General features: G+C 41.6%; 1 protein-coding gene across 1 annotated transcript; it reads left to right on the top strand.

The window, feature by feature from the left end:
* Positions 1 to 364: 364 nt before the first annotated feature.
* pibf1 (progesterone immunomodulatory binding factor 1) lies at positions 365 to 19702 on the top strand. Its single transcript, XM_069659010.1, has 18 exons — positions 365 to 942; positions 1042 to 1142; positions 1495 to 1693; positions 1779 to 1898; positions 2803 to 2936; positions 3197 to 3305; positions 3410 to 3529; positions 3613 to 3674; positions 3761 to 3886; positions 4213 to 4311; positions 9207 to 9372; positions 11348 to 11498; positions 11740 to 11830; positions 12465 to 12567; positions 16488 to 16618; positions 17929 to 18013; positions 19104 to 19283; positions 19543 to 19702. The coding sequence occupies exons 1-18, from the start codon at positions 676 to 678 to the stop codon at positions 19594 to 19596; spliced, it is 2298 nt and encodes a 765-aa protein (XP_069515111.1). The 5' UTR covers positions 365 to 675; the 3' UTR covers positions 19597 to 19702.
* The last annotated feature ends 468 nt before the right edge of the window (positions 19703 to 20170 follow it).

The following is a 20170-nucleotide window of genomic DNA, read 5'->3' as shown; positions in this document are numbered from 1 at the left end:
GAATAATAATTCGCGAGCTATTCGTAAAGACACGACGACATTTTACAGTTTTTATGTAAAATAATTTTAAAGTCTGTGATGATTTTGGTTGTCCATCCAATTCTTGTTCTATGAAAACAAAGCAGAGGAAGGCAGAGGAGAGGCTGGTGGGCAGGGTCCATAAGGAGCATTAAACATAACAGCGCCCCCTGTGTTAAGGAGGAAGTACTGCATGATCTGTACATTGCAATAAATGATAAGCAAGTGGACGTTTATTGCATTACACATGAAATACAACAGAGGGCGCTGTACTCACAGGCAGTCAACACCACCCAAGCCGAATCGGTGGCGGTTAGCAGGCGGCTCGGAGCGGGACCCTTGAAAATTAAAACTACTCACCGTGAGCTGTTTTCAGCTCGGGGATGTTAATTTAACGCCGTATTAGGGTTTTGAGGTTATTCTTTTGTATGAGTATACCGGTAGCCGGTTTTAAACTATATAACGCTAGCTAAACTGCTTTGTTTTTGGTTATCCTCGCAGGAAATTAACATTAAGGTCTCACATTTCGCGATGTATACATTGTTGATTAACTAATTTGCTATTTTACTTATCTGACGTTGTTTTTGCTTAAGTAAATGGCTTACTCGCTTTGCTAATTACCTCAAGTTAGCTTAAAAATAGGAAAAACAATACAACATGCCTCCTAAGAAGCAACATCTGAGGCCGACAGCAGCCAACGTCTCCAGCTCCCTGGACCTGGAGTCGGAGGACATCAGCCTGGAGACAACCGTGCCGACTACCGAGGATGTCTCCTCGTCCGACGAGCAGCGGGATGGCTCCCAGAAAGTGACCCGCCAGCTGATCGAGAGAAAGGAGCTGCTGCACAACGTCCAGCTGCTGAAAATTGAGCTTTCCCAGAAAAACCTGGTCATAGACAACATGAAGGCCGACCATATGTCAAAGGTAGGAGAGGAGAAATGTTGCAACGTATGAGTCAGAGGCAAACATGTATTTTTTGATATCTCTTTAATTGTTTGCTTGCATTTGTTTTTATATGACAAGGTAGATGAGCTGGAGGAGAGGCTGAATGATGCTCTACATCAGAAGCAAGTGTTTGCTCTGAGACTGGACAGCCAGCTGAAACTGGCTCAAGAGGAGAACAGGTGAGAAAAGTGGAGGCGGTGGTCTATCATGGTTAAACATACTGTTGGACAAACTGCCATGCCATTGTGCTTGTTGGTCAATCTGTTGTTTTTAGATAGTTAATAGATCCATGCAGATATGCTAACATCTTATCTGTTTTTTATTTGTTTGAACATGCACACAGTTGAAGACAGAGCAAGCACTTATAAAGCTTTAAGTATTGGAAGTCTTGAGAAAGTTTTAAACAGGTTCAATTAATCAATCAATCAAATTTTTATTTATATAGTGCAGGGTTGACTCTAAGTTATCTATCCTCTCATTTAGCTTGTAAAAACAAATGTGAACTGTGCTGACAAAGATTGTCATCACCAGGAAGCAGCAGGCTCTGCGTAAGCAAGAGATGGAGACCTTCTTGCTCAGGCAGCAGCAGCTGGAGGAGACCAACCGACAGCTGTGTGAGAAGGGTGGAGAGCTGCGGAGGTCCCTCAGGGATCTGGAGATCTCCCAGGAAAAGTATCAGGAGCTGCGTAACCTCCCTGAAGACCAAATCTCCATACAGGAATACGTAGCTGTAAGTATGGAGGGAGAATCTCCACAACACCTTGTTCATGGTGGCCTGAGACGACGATTTTCAAACCTTTTCTTTATGTGTTTAGATGCGTTTCTATGAGGTGGTGACGCCTCTGCGGTCTCAGCTGGCAGAGCTCAGTGTGAAGAGAGGCAGTTTGACTGATGAGCTGGATACACACAGGACCCAGATGAAGGGTTTGCTGGAGGTACACCCATACCCACGCTGTGACGTCACATTCTTCTGTATGAATTGAAATGTTTTGAAGTCATAGGCTAATATTCATGTGTTATTATGCTTTCATTTTCTGTTAAAATCAAAGAGCTGTGAAGTTGTTTGCGTCAGGAACCTTTTCATCTGTTTGCGAGCACACATTATACAAGCTCAGTTTTGCTGTTTATCTTCTTTCCTCAAACACTCTTTAAGCAAACACTCACTTCTCCGGGCTTTGAGTTGCATACTTAGAAAGCATCGACTTGAAAACGCCGAAGGGGTCAAGAGATGCGAGTTACCTTTAAACAAAATGTTAATGTGGCAAATACACGTGATCAAAGCCAAACACAAACATGTTCTGTTTTTGCTAGTGACGTGTCAGGTACAGCGTCCTCAATATGCTAATGTTTACAGCCTGCAGTGTTTAGAACCAGAGAGGTGTGATTTATTCACCCAGTCATTCTTGTAGGCAGTCACCCTGTAGGCATGAATGACAAGCTGACGAGATAATGATACAACATGCCGGAGATGGGGTAAAATCCAGGAGCAGTCATTTGGGGTTATAATGGCCTGGAGTGTGTTTTCGTGGTAAACATGAGGCCCTGTGAGGTGAATCGAGCGCTGTGCGAAAGCCACAGAATATTTTAGACCGTTAATGAAGTTTTGCTTTTTTGTCAGCTTTGTTTTTCACTTGCATACACCTGGTAGGAAATGTACTTCAATGTGATCATTGCATGAATGGCAGGAACTATCCTTTTTCAAGCTTATGAAAAATTGCTGTATTCCAGTTTGAGAAATAAATGCGTTCAAGGGGTTAAATCCTGCCCTTTTGTCCCTTAGTACCCAGTAATATGAACGCTTTATTTAATGGTGTCTGTTCTGTGTGTGTGTATCTATAGAGCTATGAGGAGGAGCGGCGGCTGCGTACTGAGCTGGAGCTGAGGAGCCAGAGACTGACCCTCGAACTGGCCGATACAAAACAGCAAATCCAGGAAGGAGACTATCGCCGTGACAACTACCCAAGCATCAAGCGGTGTGTGTGTGTGTGTGTGTGACAGATAAGAAGGAGGGGTCATAACCTTTAACTTATTTAAAGCTACAGTAAAGTTTATTATGCTAACAAGAAATGACTTTTTCTTACATATTATTTATTAGACAAAATGCGTTTTACGAGTGTAACTCTTGCTCTTTTAAGTCATGTAGTTTGTTTTGTGTGTGACATCTGAAGACTTGTACATCGTAATAAAACTACCTCATGCATCGTCTTAATTAATCAACTTCATGTCTATATAGTGAGCGGGACAACTTTGAAGCAGAACTGAAGGAGTTAAAAAAGAGATTCGACACACTAGATGTGACTCACGCTGCGCTGACCAGAGAGAGGGACACACTCAGTAAAGAGGTGAATCAAACACACGCTCACACTTTGTTTCGTCTTTATGACACTAGTTTAAGTCTCTTTGGATGTGCTGTTCTGTGTTACGTGTATCTCTTCTTGCCCACCAGGTGGCGACATTGCAGCAGTCAGTGACTCTCCTGCAGAAGGACAAGGAGTACATACACAGGCAGAACATGGAGCTGAGCGTCCGCTGTGCACATGGAGAAGACCGCCTGGAGAGGCTGCAGGTTCATATACAGGAACACTAAAGAGATTCTTTATTAAGAAGGAGTCTTCTTATGTGCTCTCACTTCTTTCTTTTACTCTTTAGGTACAATTAGAAGACACTAAGAAGGCAAGGGAGGACACCTACGAGAAATATGTATCATCCAGGTCAGGTTCTGCGGACGTTGATGACAGAAAAGAGTAGTTTCTGTCACTTCTTTTGTGTAAGTTTTCTCATCTTCTTTCCACCACAGAGATCGCTTTAAGTCAGAGTACGAGACCAAGCTGAGAGACGAGTTGGAGAACATCAGGCTCAAAACGAGTCAGGAGATCGACAACCTGCAGAGAACCTCCAGGGAGATGTATGAGAGAGAGAACAGGTATCAGTATTTAGTACTTACAAAGGAACTATTCTAACCAGCACACATTTAACTTAGATCCCAAATCAATTTCTATTTAGCTCACAATTTTCACACTAGATGTAAACACTGTCGTTTTATCTAAGAGCAGACATCCATTCTTAATAATCAGGTGCAGAGAAAAAAGGAAAGAACTATCACCACAGATACTTCCCGTTTTATGACAAAAGAGAATACTATAACTTTCAAAGAATGAAGACTTTTTCCTGTGTACAGTTAAACACAACATGCTGATTTGTACATGTGTTGAGAGCATCTTTCTTTTATGTGTGTTTGTATTTGACCAGGAACCTGCGTGAGGCCAGAGACAACTCGGCGCTGGAGAAGGACAGAGCCGTGGCTGCCGAGAGAGACACTCAGTCCAGATATGACCAACTGCTGGAACAGTGAGTTTAACCACCTGTCACACATACATGTCCACACTGTGAATATCCCACTTTGCATATATGTAGCCCATTGACAGAGAGGTACACTTAGTGATGCTTTTTCTTCTATGACTAAAAATCAGACAAGGAAAGTTAGAAAGGGCTGTTTCACTTCATTCACCACAAACAGAAACAGAATTATTTTCTTCTCAGATAGGTGAAATTATTTTTATGTATTATAAAGGACATTTTTGGACAAAGGCAGAAAACAAAGACACCTGTACAAATAAGCAGACACCTATCTGCATAATAGAAACTGCTGGAAGTAAGGAAGGAAGTGCATTTTCCTGTACTTTGGGTGATGTAACCCTTCAGTATAGTTCAAAGTTTGTCCGCTTATTCGACTTTAGCTTATATATTAGTTATATATAGTCAAAGTCCTTGTATGCGTACATATACCTGGCTAATAAAGCCAGCTCTGATCCTGATATAACATCTTTATTATTTCGCAAAATCTTCCCACTCTTGTTCTACTTCTCACTTTTCTACGGCGCCCCTTAAGTCCCAAGAGGTGATGTTTTTTTATCTTGTTATCTACCTTGTAAGCCTTATGACTTACACATTAGTCATCAGTCAGCTGGCATGTATTGGAAATAACTCATCTGAACACATTTCCACCTCTGGATATGAAACAAAGCAGCTCTTGCTTTTGCTTCCACGTAGACAGGGTTTGTCTTCAGCAGTCTCCAATGCTTTCTTTATTTAAAGGGGCGCGCACATTAACCAACAGACAAATAGATGTAAATGCAGCTGAGTTTATTGAAAGCTAGTTTGCAGTTTATTTGCCTGTTGTTGTTGGCTTCCTAACTATAGCACAATATGTACAATGATTTACATACTGCAAGCGCCTATCATGCATATACTTTGCAGATATTAGCTAGTTACCACAAGATAATAACTCGTGCTCACAAATAGCAGAAACATAATGACTTAATTGAAGAAGATAACTATTTTGAGGGCAGCTCCTGTGGCTGTTTAGAAGTTAAACGCTCTAATTCAGACTGCTGCACTTAAATGTAGGTTACTTCCTGCTTGTTAATAGGCTGAAATACAGCCGCTGTATTTCAGGAAGAGTTTAGGAACTTCACCTGAGGGCGACTGTTAAACTGTCAAACTCAGGCCAGTTGGTACAGTTTTTCGATGTCAAAGTTAATCACGTCATATTTCAAATTCATTCCTCCTCTTTATAGGCCAATGAGCAAAGTGTGAGCTTGTTGTGTGTGTGTGTGCAGTTAGCCAAATTCACACTAGTGGGATTAATAAAGCAGCTATCTCAGTTCTGCCTTTGCTTCCTCGCTTGAATTGTTCAGTGTTTCCCTGAAAGCCGTGAGCTTGTTCCTCGCTCCGCTCCTGATGTGCGAGCCGCAGCGGCGCTCTCTCATCAGCGCATGTGGTGGGTGCGGCAGGACTTTCGGAGGCTGTGGTCTGTCTCTCTTAGTAAAGATCACATGAATGCTTTGCTGTAACTGAAGGGATCAGAAGGTCACATGGAAGTCAGAGTTCAGTGAAGGTCAGCAGCAACTGGTGTCACTGGCCTCCCCGCATGCCTCTTGGGAGTGAAATAGTTTCAGCGCAGGTTGAATGCAAACGGACGGACTCTACTGTTTTTTGTTTTGTTGTTTTTTTAGGAATGTAACACGTTACCTTTTTGTACCACATACTCTGATTCTCCCATTTCCAACTTACTTTTAGTGATTTGTGTCTCAGGGTCAGGTAAACATTGTCCATCTCTGTATGGCCTCGAAAAGTGCGTCTAGGTCTGGCCTTGTAGGAAAGTTTCATACTGTGTGTTGAAATTGCAACAGATATGTTGTGAGGCCTACTACCCCCACACACACACACACGCACACACAAACTTTAAGCCTGTATTTTTGTCTTATCAAAGGACTTGTTTCTGTAAGCCTCCTGAAAATCTCTGTTTTTGTGCTTTATTTCTTCGGCATACATGCTGTTCATGTCCATCTTATATTAACAAATTACGTGTGTTTATTGTGTGTATGTTTCCACAAAATGTTCTTTATTTCTGTCATTTATTATTTAACACTTTGTTTTACAATCTAGTCTCTGCAACAGCCTGACAGACACACAAACAGCAGCAGCAGCAGCAGCAGCAGTGTCTGTGTCCTGGGTTACTACTACATGCCAGTCATTTCTCTAGATCCAAACCACCAGCTGTTGGTCTTTCCATACACACACACACACTCTTCACTCTCCCTTGCACTCTCTCTCTGCTACGATCACATTCCCCTCTCTGTGTCGCATCGCAAGCCAGCAACGACAGATGCTGGCCACAAGCCCTTAACCCCTAACCCCACGCATGCCCCTATTTTTGGGGCAAAGAATGAGGCAGACGGGCTTGAAATGGCGTCAGATGATTGTAGCATAGATGGCCAGCTTGAATCTTAGCGCTCTATTTCAGAAGGCCGGTTACGCTGTCCAAAACATAGAAAAAGTACAGCTTTGGATTCTCCACTCTGGCACCTAAACCTGTTGTAACTAAAGCGCCTTGAGGAGCCCTGAAGTCAGGTGCTCTTACTTACTGTCGTTAAAATTGGCATTTATAGGATGGACAAAGACGTTGGCTGACTGCACTCCATGGGAAAAGGTTTATAAGGTACACGTCTTTGCATGTAGTTTGCCGCCGCCGTTAATAAGAGAAGGCACAACATGTCCACCATGTGTACACGTCTGTCTGCACCCAGCTCAGGCCTGCGCTCTATGGATGATGAAATCCTATCAGGTCAGCTGTAATCGAGAGTTATTAATATTATCCAGCCAACCTCCATGGTTTCAGAGTGTGTGTGTGTGTGTGTGTGATAGACTGTGCTTGAAAGCTTCCTGCGAGAGCACTGGGCTCGATAACCGTTGCCCGAACTTTTTCACTTTTTAGGGCCCCAGGAAATGATCACTTTCATTTTCTGTTCATTATTTATTAAATTTAATTCTTTAGTTTATCATATATTTTGAGAATTTAAAAAATGCCCTTCATAATTTTTCATGGCATAAAGTTATGTCTTTAAATTGCTATTTTTTCCTCTAATGATAGAAGATAATACAGTATAAACATGAGCAAAGCAACAAGTGCTGTTTATGTGCGAGCTGCCCAAACACACTGCAGAATATCAGCTCTCAAAAATGGGGGGAAAATAAAATGGGGGGAAATATTAGTTTTCCACAAAATGAATGAAAAGGAAAATTTTACTTGGCAAGTTTTGTAAAACAAGTGAAAATAATTAGTCTCAAAAAATCTCTGGATATGCCAAGGTAGTGGGACTACACAGAAAACCAGTACATAGTATTATCATACTTTACATTAGGGCTGCACGATACTGGTTAAAACTAACAATAAGATATTGTTTTATTGTGCGACATTTATTGCAATTTTAAAAATACAGGGAATTATACCAGATAAAGGCAGTGTGTTTTTATATAAACAATGAATCAATCAATTAAATTATATTTGTATAGCGCCAAATCATAACCAAAGTTATCTGAAGACACTTTACAAAAACAGCAGAAATCAGTCAGTCAGGCTTTGAAGTGCACGATCAATCCAGATTTGCTTCTAAAACGGCGACAGCTATTTAGTTAAAGCTTCTGTTTCTCATAATGTTCTAAAAATGATGCACTGAAACACTTGCATCATCCGCAACACTTAATCCATTTGGATCATGCATACGCAGCTAAAACTTAAATTGATCCCAACTGTTGGTTACATAAAGTGTTTGTTAAACATCGTGGAAGTAGTACACGCTGAACTTGTTGGTGTTGTGTTTTGGGGCATTAAAATCTGCGGTTGTGTTGCTGTCGTTGCAGCGTTCACCTGGCCCGCAGAGTGCTGCAGCTCGAGAGGCAAATGTGTGTTTTATCAGCGCGATCAGCCCAGTGACGGTCTTTTTTTTTTCTCTACTTCCTGTTGGCACACACAACCTCATGCCGTGTGCATGCTGCAGCTGTAGCCGCTAAAAGTAAACACTCTGTAATGTTTGCAAATTGCAACACTTAGCATCGTGCAGCCCGACTAAACATTATGCAGTATTGCCTTAAACACAGAAAAGATTTTGGAATCATTTTCATTTTCAAAATATGCTTGAAGTTAGAAAGGTTAGTGCCATAGCTTTACATTTCCGATCATTTAAGTTTTAAGCATTAAGTAACTCAGAAATAACACGTTTAAATATCTAATAAAGATGATTTTGCTCAGTGAAGCTTGAAACGAGTGCAATGCTCCAACATAGAAGCTGCTTTGTAAGAATACAAAGATTTTGTCAGACCGAAAACAAGCTTAATTTATTGCATCAATTGAAGATAATTCATTATTTTTGGATTGCACTCTCGCTGATGTAACAAAGCTTTGACTCTATCTGTCATGTGGAAACAGAAACACAAGTTCTCTCTCTTTCTGTCTTCTTTTTTAATTACCAAACTTTTAAAAGGGAACACCTTTCTCCTGCTGCCAACTAACATTATGAAAGGTCAAACAAGACCAAACAGTGCTGCGAGCGCCATTGAGAAACACTGCTCTGTAACAAATGATTTAAGACTTGGCTTTCCTGTTTGGGGACTTAGTGCAATGATGTCGTTGCCAGGCTGTGCCACAGAACGCTTTGAACATGCAAATCATCAGCAAATATAATTGTATCCATAAGAGGGAGGACATTGCAACATTAATTTGAAACCAACAGGCATGCCTGAGCTCAACTGCGGGCCCAGAGCCGAGTGTGGGATCTAGCTGCTGTATTATCTAGTCCTACTTGTCCTACACCGAAACACACATTATCTCATTCTTTAAACAAACCTACTCACAGTCATAATTATTGAGTGTATGATCCACGCCTGTGTCTCCATATATACAGGTTCCGTCAGCTCCAGCTGGGTACCGACAGCCGGGTAGCAGAACTGTCCAACCAGGCCAAGCTGCACTCGTTCGAGGCCGAGCGCGCTCAGATGATCAAGGACGAGACGGCTAACACCCTGGCTCAGTGCCAGGCGGAGTGTGAGAAACAGCAGAAGAAACTGGAGGTACTTTAAAACACTGGTTCTCAAACTTTTGTCAAACACATCGCCCCTTAGAAATAATTTTACAGACAAGTACCCCCTGACCAGTGCAAAAAAACAAATTCAAAGAATGAAAGCCGACATACAGAGGTACAAGTCAGAGCTGAGCTTATCTAAACAAAAACCTTGTTAGTTGAAAACACTTCAACGGATGTGCCGGCTTCATGTAACTGTTTAATTGTGGGGGCCAGTAGAAGCAATGTAGTAAGGTAGGTAGTATCAGTGTTGTCAATACCTGGAGCTGGCATGGACGGAGCCGGAGTGTGCTGAAGTTGGCAAGGCTGCTTGGGTTGCGGTATTGCAGTAAGTATTGGGATGAGGGTACAAGGGGAGGGGTTTCTTCACTGAGCACTTATCATTAGGGCACAAGTATCTTGTGTTTAATTCAAATTCTCCCTGCAAAAAAAAGCGGAAACAACATGCATTAAAAATGTATTCTTCCCTGTACATGGTATTTAATAGGCTTTGTTTTCGCTTTAGTTTTTCACTTCTTTCTCAGTGTTTTCATCTAAATAACTACTGTGTCCCAACCAAAAATCTGTCTTGTCTGTCATTCAATATCTAAAGTGGCATAGTGCAAATGTAAGCAACGTAAGAAACAAACATTTACTTGAACGTGATTGCTTTTGTTGCGTCAGTTTTACGTTAAATTCATTGAAAATGCATCGGAAATAAAAATATTTAATTACAACTTACATTAAAAAATGTTTTATTAGGGGTGCTGGTTTGGCTCAGTTGGTAGAGCGGGCGCCCCATGTACAGAGGCTGCAGTCCTCGTCGCACTGATCGCAGGTTCGACTCCCGGTCTGCCGATCATTTGGTGCATGTCATCCCCCACTCTCTACTCCCATTTCCTGTCTATCTTCAGCTGTCCTATAAATAAAGGCAAAAGCCAAAAAAATAATCTTTAAAAAAAAAAAAAAAAATTTTTTTTTATTAAACATGTACTATGACTTTTTGGAATAATGAACAGCTTATTTTTTTATTTTTATTATTGACATTAAAATGGACCTCAATAGCCTCTTGCAGTTCTTCAGAACAACCTTAGGCCCGATCAGACAGAATGCGTTTTAGCAGCTGGGGGCGGCTTTTTGTCATTGATTTCAGTGCGTCAAAGCAGAAAAGCGCCCGACATCATCGCTGTTTTTTCTCATTGTCCAATCGGATGAATGTAGAGGCGGGCCTTCTGTCACTTTACAATATAACGGTTGGGCACTAAGAGCTAACTGACAGCTAATGATTCGGTGGTTGCCTTGACAACAGTAGAAAAAAAAGGCGCAGCGAGCTGCTCTTTGTTTTTTAACCGTGGGCTTCAACAAAAAAAGGCAGTGCTGTAGTAGTCACTTATTCTTCCCAACATTTTGTAGTACGCTCAGTGCACCCTGTGGAGTGCTTTGCTACACCTTGAATGTTCATAAAATAAAAGACTCAAGTTTCTGCACTACATCTTGATCACGTTTTGTTAAGTTAGGAAAAGCATTTGCGGAAAACATATAAAATGACGCAGTAAAAATTCTGCTTATATCCTTCTGTTCATTTAAGAGTCCATCTGAAGTACTTAAAAATTAATGTTCCACTCTCAGATCTCATGTCCATACAGTCTTAATATGTTGGTCCAGTGGCTCCTTTCTTATCTCTGTCCACTGCAGCACACCCATTTATACGAGAAGTTAATTGAGTGCAGATTGTTCTCAATGTCTGAATGCTCTTAGCTGAGGTCCACCTCTTTACCTGTATTTAACCCCGTCCTGCTTGGAGAGGAACATGCATGCTGTAATCATGCAATCATGCAGGACCTTCATTGATCTTGTTATTACTCTTGTTTTTTCAAAGCCATCACTGAAAACAATGCTGAAACTTCTTCCATTTGCTCTCTATCCCCACTCATCTCCTGCTTCTGTCTCTCTCTCTCTCTCTCCCCTCTCATTGTGTGCCTCAGCTCCTGACCCAGGACTTTTACAGGCTGCAGACGTCATCGGAGAAGCGAGCGGCGGAGCTGCAAGCTCAGAATGCCGAGCAGGCGGCTCGGCTGGAGACGTATGAAAAGCTCGAGCAAGAGCTGGACCAAGTCACCATGCAGGCTGCTGAAAGTAAGGACATAGCACAAGCTCTTTAATACTAATGACATTACAGGGAAGTCAGAAAGCACAAACAGACACGCACTGCTTCATTAACATACCTCGCTCTGGCATCAGAGAATGTTTAAGAACATTTAAAGAGGAGGAAAAAATGGCAAATATTGTTAACACAAGAGATGTTAAGGTTGTGGAAGTTTGGGAGAATACAACACAATACAATAAAGAGAGTGTTTGTGTATTTGTCTGTCACCAGTTGAGAATGAAGAGGAAGCAGAGAGAGTTCTGTTCTCGTACGGCTACGGAGCAAATGTTCCCACAACGGCTAAAAGAAGGCTCAAACAAAGGTACAGGACATGATACTACACTGTTATATTGGTTGTTTGAAATTGCCTATCAAAGCAGGGATTCAAAATAAAACAAATGTAATCTAATACATTTATTTGTAATTGATAAAAGCCTCACTGTTTGTTCTCCTTGGGCTGTGTAAGTGCTGCGTCACATTTAAAGCATTAAAGCAGAAGCACTGACTGTAAAAATTAACCTGTAATTCTTATATAACACACAAAAAAAACAGTTACAGTTCTGTTGTATTTCTAACAGAGTCCCTGCTCAATGACTGTTTGCCGTAGTCATTTGACCACACCTGCTGTAACAACAGTAAGCATCACCAAGTGTCACCAAATCAGTCAGTCAGGCTTTGAAGTGCACGATCAATCCAGATTTGCTTCTAAAACGGCGACAGCTATTTAGTTAAAGCTTCTGTTTCTCATAATGTTCTAAAAATGATGCACTGAAACACTTGCATCATCCGCAACACTTAATCCATTTGGATCATGCATACGCAGCTAAAACTTAAATTGATCCCAACTGTTGGTTACATAAAGTGTTTGTTAAACATCGTGGAAGTAGTACACGCTGAACTTGTTGGTGTTGTGTTCTGGGGTATTAAAAGCGGTGGTTGTGTTGCTGTCGTTGCAGCGTTCACCTGGCCCGCAGAGTGCTGCAGCTCGAGAGGCAGAACACGTCGCTGAGGAGAGAGCTGGACACGCACAAGTCGCACACGGGACAGATATCTGAGGAGGTAAACACACACACACACGCACACTTAAGGCTGGCTTACACTAAAAGATGTTTAAAGTCTTAACAGATGCTGAAAACGTGAGAGACCAAACACATGATGACAAATAATGATAGATTGAACAGTTTTGTTCCTGTAGTGTGTGCAAAGCAACAATATGACCAACACAGCACACCTCACACTCACAGATTCCATTCACCAACAACCACACTGTCAAAACTGGAAGTGTTGCAATATCCCTTGTGGTCAAACGTGACTTTAGAGTAAACAAACATGGTGGACAATGGGCAGGAAGGATTACCGTAATATCCGTAATATAAGACGCAGTCTGTTTTTGGGGGTATCCCAGAGGGGAAAAGGTTTTCTATAACTATTTATTTATAAAAATACTGGAGCTGTAACTAGCAGTAGCTGGCAACCTTCGGTAACGTTGAATGTTTTGAGGGTGGCGGCTACAATGGCGATCGTGACGGTGCACGTCTGTGATGAAGCATTAGCAACAAACAGCGAGTACAGCACTGTGCTATATTGTAAATAAGAGACGTTGTAGCGACTTGGACCCGGAAACAGTTTAATGCGGAGATGTGACGTCTCTACTCAACCAGATAGCGCCATTGTTTCTTGCCACGTGACGAGCCACAGAGCGCGATTTGAAATCTATGCGGCCACAACATTCTGCCGAGCAGATCGGGGGAAGTAAAATCACTCGTAACATACCTCACACTGCAGGAAAATCTGGCAAGATAATCTTTAGAGGCATCAAAAAATCTGGCCCCAAAATCGACTTGATTATCTTGTAGTGTGTATGCTGCCTAACACACACACACACACACACACACACACACACACAGAGCATCCAGGTGTGTTCCTGCCTGGGGACCATCATTAATGGGATGAAGCTTAACTTAATGTTAAAAAGACATTTAAATAACTCAAAGCGCTGCAAGTCCAAACCTGCATCACACACTTGTTTTCCCACCGTCACAGATCTCCTACAGCGACTCAGATCACAGTTATTCTACAGCTTCTATTTAAGCCATAATGATTTATATCAGCTGGTTTTTCCTCTTCCTGATGACACAACAGAGTCTTTATCACAGAGCCAAAGTCGATGGCTCCTCTCTCATCACCCACCATTTACCTTCTCACACCATCGCACGCCACACACACACACACACACACACACACACACAAAACCAACATCAAAGAACACAACAGAGCTGAGCTGCTTCACCACGTATTAAAAACACTTCTCCTTGACATTTTTTTTGTCCTCAAACTTTGAATCTATCTTTAAAGCCACGTTAGGGAAATGACAGGTTATTTTAGCGGCAGCCCTTATACGAAGACAGCGAGGAGTTTGAGTCTTTAGTGCCTGTCACACATGTTGACACAGCAGGGAAACAGTGCCAAAAACCGTGACGGCTACGCTCTTTACTCTCCCAACAACTCACCACACCAATCATTGAGGCTTTTGTTGTGTTTGTCTTGCCGCGTACATGTGTGTGCAAAGCTAAGGCTTTAATTTTGGGTGTGTACAGGCTTTTTCTCTATGCGTGTGTGTGAAGTCACATGTCTACTACTCGTGCTCTGATGCTAAAAACCGGCCAGTGAGGTTTGAAGCGATGAGAATGGCGGCTCTCGCAGCGTGTGTGTTTGCTCCTTTTCCCCCCACACTCCTTATTATAATCTCAACGAGAGGAGAGATTGCACAAGCCAGCATAGAGAGGCCGGGACTGAATAAGCCAGCTATTCAACTGTCAGCTGTGACTGACTGGCACTCGTCTGGAATACCTCATAATTCATGAGGTATGAAAGGAAGAGGTGAAATGTTTCACCTTTTATTCACTAGAAAGGGTGTTAACCACTTAACCACCCACACAGATGCCCTGACTAACTAGCAATTGTCCTAATCACCACCACCCCCACCCAGTCCTACTTACTACTGACTGGCTGTAAAAGTGGCTTAATGTGTAAGCCCGATACTGACTGAGAGATATAATAGGTACACTTTGAATAACCTGTCTGGCAGAACTTCAAGAAAGAGGTTTTTAATACTGTACATTTTCTTTGATTAGACTTTAACACACCTTCATAAAAACTCAGATTGATATGCACTGAGGCGAACCCCTGATGACATGAGCGATAAGAAAATCTTGGCTGTGGTTGTTGCCTTCAGAGATATTCACAAATATTCACTTGATTGCGCTATTTTATAATAAAAACCAGATTTAAAGTGGACATGTTTTTTAACTGCCAACATCAGTTTTTATCAGTGAGTCCTAATGTTATGTTCGGTATGAGGACATCGTGTGTTTTTTTCTTGAATCCTTTATGGAAAAACATTTGAATATTCAAACTGTGCAGACATGAGCTCAACATAATGGTATACCAAAGAAACCAAAATGTCAGATTTGCATTAATTAACTGACAATAAAATAAACTTAGGAAAAACTTAGGAGTTGTGACAAGTTAACTTTAATAATATAAAATGTAAACATTTGTAAGTAATGTTAAAGATATAATCATTTAAATAAATGTCTGTTAAGTCACTATCTATCGCCTAATGAGGTAACACAATGGTGATTGAGCCTATGGCCCACTGATGAAAGCCTTTGCATTTGCAGTATCACAGTCTGGGTGTCTGGGGCAACTTCCGCGGGAAAAATCACAAGTGGCGCCCAGTTAGTGATGCGTTTTCCATCAGCCAGCAGTGGTTGGTCTGCCAGAGAGGGTAGGCGGAGCTAAGCGGCTGCTTTTCCGCTCTCTGCAAGTGTTGTGAGTGAACAGTAATCTACTATGGCTGAACAAACAAAGAAAAGATTGATGACTACAGATACAACTTCACAAATAAGTGAAAATCCAAAGAAACAAATTGGACGCTCAGATGAAGGCAAACAGTCTAAAAAGGAAAGCGACCGTCAGCAAGGAAAATCAAGAGTTACAGCCGGAGCCAACCGTGGACGTCACACATGCAACACTGGCTGGATATCTGTGGAGTGTGCTCCCGCAGTTACCGTTTATCACCATTGGTGCTGCCAAAGAGAACGAAACTGAGATCTTCGAGAGTACAACTTTAAAGCGACAGAAACGTGTTACTCCTCTTTGAAAAGCTCACCGTACAGTTCAATTATTATTTTTGACGTGGTTATAAGTTTGGGAGTCTTGCTGAAACCTTTAAATCCCCAAAAAGGGTACGTCTTACCATCTTTCATTTTTGTATGTGAATTTACCAATATGTTTACAATAAATTCAATAATATATTTTTCATGTGGGCTGCACTGTGGTGCAGTGGTCTGTGCTGTCGCCTCACAACTAGAAGGTCCTAGTTTGAGGGCCTTTCTATGTGGAGTTTGTTGTTCTCCCCGTGCATGTGTGGGTTCCCTCCGGGTACTCCGGCTTCCTCCCACAGTCCAAAGACATGCTCGTTAGGTTAGTTGGTGACTCTAAATTGCCCGTAGCGTGAAAGGTTGTCTGTCTCTGTGTGTCAGCCTTGTGAATGACCGGCGATCAGTCCAGGGTGTACCCCGCCTCTCGTCCAATCACAGCTGGGATAGGCTCCAGCCCCCCCATGACCCTGAACAGGATAAGTAGTATAGATAATGGATGGATATATTTATCATGTTCAAAGTACCTAATGACATTTTAACACTCAATCCCAGCAGTATAATTAGTTATAGAAGTTGTGTAATCTTCCATTTGAGCCAAAAAAGTAATAAGAACACTGTTTACTTCCTGCTGTTGCATCACACATGACTCAGTTTGTGGAGTCACACAGCACATCATTAAAAAATGTAGACCAGGGGTTCAGGTGTTTTGGTGGGTGGAGAATCAAAGCAACCCCAGTCGCCCCTGATATCTTGTAGATGAACTAAATGTTTCTGTAATTACTCCAGAATGCACATATGTATGTTTTTCCCCAGTTGTTGGCAGCTAACCAGCTGCTACAGCAGACGCAGCAGCCCTATAGCTACCTGATAGAGACGGTGAGACAAAGAGACGCACAGATTGGCGGGCTGAAGGAGCGTGTCACCTCGCTTGAGGACGATGTCAGGTACGTGTTCACGTTCACAGAGAAAACACGCCTCTCTGTGTAAGAAGGAAGTGAAAGAAAATGAACACCAATACTGAAAGTCTTGTGTCGTACTTCTTCCAACTTCTTTGTTAATTTTACTGGTTACATTGTGAATCATGTAATTTACTCATCATGGCATCAGGCCAAACCTCCACACCCTTGGGTGTCCTTGTACCGTAATCCCTACATCTTGCTTGTAACTATCCCTCTCACACCTTTTTGCAAACCTGCATGTTTTCATCAGTTTCTCTATGACAAATAAGTGTTTCACATCCGCGGACCTACAGTATACCCCCATTGCCCCCCTCCCTCTGTATTTCTTCCTGAGAAATATGCAAACTGGCAGACTGCAGGTTTTCTCTTGCTGCTCCCTCACACTGAGCGCTGACCTGGGGCAAGCAAGAGGAAAAAAATCCTTAAAAATGCTCTTAATCTTCTTAAACTTCTTCATCTGACAGACAGAAATATTGAAGCTTTTCTGCCGCTACGCAGCTCACAGGAGATTCTCCCTTTATGTCTCTGTCTTAAGTATCGTGTATTTCACTGTTTATTTTAGGATATTCAAAATTCTGTCAGCAAACTCTCAGCAGAGGCAGATCTCGGGCTATGAGCCCGTCTATTTCCCAGAGTTCTCAGTGAACGCTGGTAAAGCTACCAAGCTGTTGTTTTAAGATTTGCAAGATGATTTGCTTTAAAGCACCCCATTACAAGTCCCTGCTTGTTTGTTTCACCGCCCCAGGACAGAAGCTCTCCTCCAGATAGAAGCCTAACAAACTAGTAAACAAAGCTGTTGATTATTAAGTATATCTTAGAAACTCATGACCAACGTTTAAATGATAGTTTGGCCTCTGAAGGTTTTGTTCTCAATTCTAGTAAATCTTATTTAGACCAACTGATTTATGACTAATGGGTTTTTATTGATTTATAGTCCAGCATTTTGTTTGTTTGTTTTTAACCCCTTAAACCATACTTTAGTACACAGTCACAACTGAAGCCAACATTCACATCTCAAAGTATACCACACCTATACATCTTATCCTTTGTCAACACTAAACCCGTCTCCACCCCTAAGCAAAATAAAAACAATCTTATGAACCATTCGTTTCTTTTGTATACAGCATAGTTACACTCTTACACTACATTATCCAGCATTAAAGAGGACACGTAAACCATTAATCAGACTCGTCCTTTAATGATCCTGTAAGTTACTACAATATTAAATGTTCTAGCAATGTCTTTCTATGAACTAAACGTCTGATCTCTGTGCCTGTCTGTGGGTGTAACCACAGTTCTCTGAGGAAAGAACGGACTGCCCTGCAGCAGGTGAAAAACAACATGGCCGCCGATTTGGAGCGACTCCTCAACCATCGAGAGGTACACGTGTTGATGTTGTTTGCTGTCACATGTTAGCCGTTAAATGCTTTTCACCCCATGTTATGTAGTAACCTGTCATGTAAAACCTTTGATAGATAAAATATGAAAATATTTTTGACTATTCCTGCGACTACATTTATTTTTGCACCAATCTTTGAATTAATTTTTTGCCCTTTAAGAAAATTCCTTCACAATCTCCGAGAGCCCAAGGTGCCATCAACTAATGTCTTCTTTTGTCTGAACAACTCTTAACATATTTAAATTTAATTTAAGACGAGCCAAGACAAACGCTCACATTTATTTATTATTTATTATTTATTTATTATTTATTTATTATTTATTTATTATTTATTTATTATTTATTTATTAATGTTTGGTTATTTTCCTTAAAAAATAACAAATTAATTATCAAGTTTAAAATAGATGCTAATAAATTTTCTCTTGATCATCTGAACATTAAGTAAGCCAACCGTTGTAGCTCAGACCTTTAATATTCACAGCTGACAAGTTGCTTCTCTGTGCTGCAATGCCTCCCTCAAGACTGTGTGTGCTCGTTCGTGTGTGCGTGCACGCAGTACTATGTCCCCCCCCCAGCCGGCCGTTTGCTGTATGAAGTATGTGCCCTGTCACAGACAGCTGTTCCTCAGCCTGGCTGTTTGGGATGCCACCAGGGTGCGTGTGCGTTTTTGCGTATGTGTGTGTGCTCGTGCGTGTGTGCGACATGCCGTGGCTCATGTCCTCAGGGGTGATAAATAGAACCGTGAAATGGCTCAGAGTCCTCCCCTCTGCCCTGCTGCCACCCCTGCAGACCCTTGAGCTTGTTGAGCTTATTGCAAGTCGTCCCATAGATGGACCTTAAGAGTTCAGCTGTGCGGGCCGGTGATTCAGGACGAACGTGTCATCGGAAAGCAGCAATAAGCATTCCTGAAGACACATTTCAAAGCAAACCATTCACAAAATTGAAAGACATCATTTAGCAGGATTTCATTTGGTTCACCCCTTTTTGAATGATATTTCTCGTCCAGATTCCTGTTTATTGTTCTACCCTTGTTTTCATATCCTTACTTTTATAAACTGTGTGTTTCTCCAGGAGTTAGCGGTGATGAAACAAGTCCTGATCAGCATGAAGTCCAAACAAGGGGACGCGCCAACCCTGTTGGAAGCAGATAAAACCGGTATCAGGACCTCTGTTGCAGGAAAACACCAGTCTAAACGTATCTACAGGGTCACAGAGGAAGAGTCACCAAGCAAACCCAAACCGACCGTGTTTGTAAGTGTATGAATAGGAAACACCCTCGTGTGAGTCACAGCAGATTAACCCGCTGAGACCAAAGTTCAGACAAAGGACAGAAAATGATGAATTTCTTCTCAGGTTTTTATTTGAGCTTTTCACAGCAGAGCAAATAGCAAATATATGCTGTCGTTTACTACATCCTTCATTCATGAGAAAGTTAGAATGTCTTTAAACAAGAGTTCCACACTTTATTCTTTTTTAACCATCATTTTTCCTCTCCTTTTTTTATCTGCAGACAAAAAAAGAAGCTCCTGATTGGTACCAAAAGCTGAAGCAGAAACCCAAATGAAGAGCCATTTTTGTTACGACTGGTGCTTTTAATTTTCACTCAGGGCTTTTAGCAATATACTTTATCCAGTTTTTTATGATAATACATTTGTAAATAACTTTCAAATTTCAAGCCTTTAAATATACAAAAAGCAGAAAGCTGTTACTGATGTCCGAGTGTTTTGTTGTTCTCATCTTGGATACACATTGTTCGGAGAGGAATAATTCCCTGTGTTCTGGTCCAAAAAAAAGAGGTATTACCTTCCACGGGGTACACATTCCTCTAACTGACTATCCAGAAATTCCTCTTTCCTGGCAGTGTTCTGTTTTATTAGGTCTGTCTATCATTATTCTCTCATTTTTTCCAGGTTTGAAGACACTGGTAGCTACGAACGAACAGCATAGCGGGAAGCGTAGCCTCAGATTTGCCTGAGCTGAGACTGCTTTGGCTTTAAATATAGACATAGTGGGCATACCTTTATCATTTCAGACCGTAGTCTTATCGGTGTCATATTAAACTCAGCCAGAGCATTGCTATGAAGCTGGATAGCTCCATTTCATAATTTTCCCCTCTAATGCTTCTTTTCCTTTTACAT

This window comes from Semicossyphus pulcher, unplaced genomic scaffold (assembly GCF_022749685.1).
Source record: "Semicossyphus pulcher isolate SPU_LCO1_2020_fin unplaced genomic scaffold, fSemPul1.0.p SCAF_12, whole genome shotgun sequence".
Classification (NCBI taxonomy): Eukaryota; Metazoa; Chordata; class Actinopteri; order Labriformes; family Labridae; genus Semicossyphus; species Semicossyphus pulcher.
The sequence above is the reverse complement of the archived record's forward strand: the minus strand, read 5'-3'. Positions and strand labels throughout refer to the sequence as shown.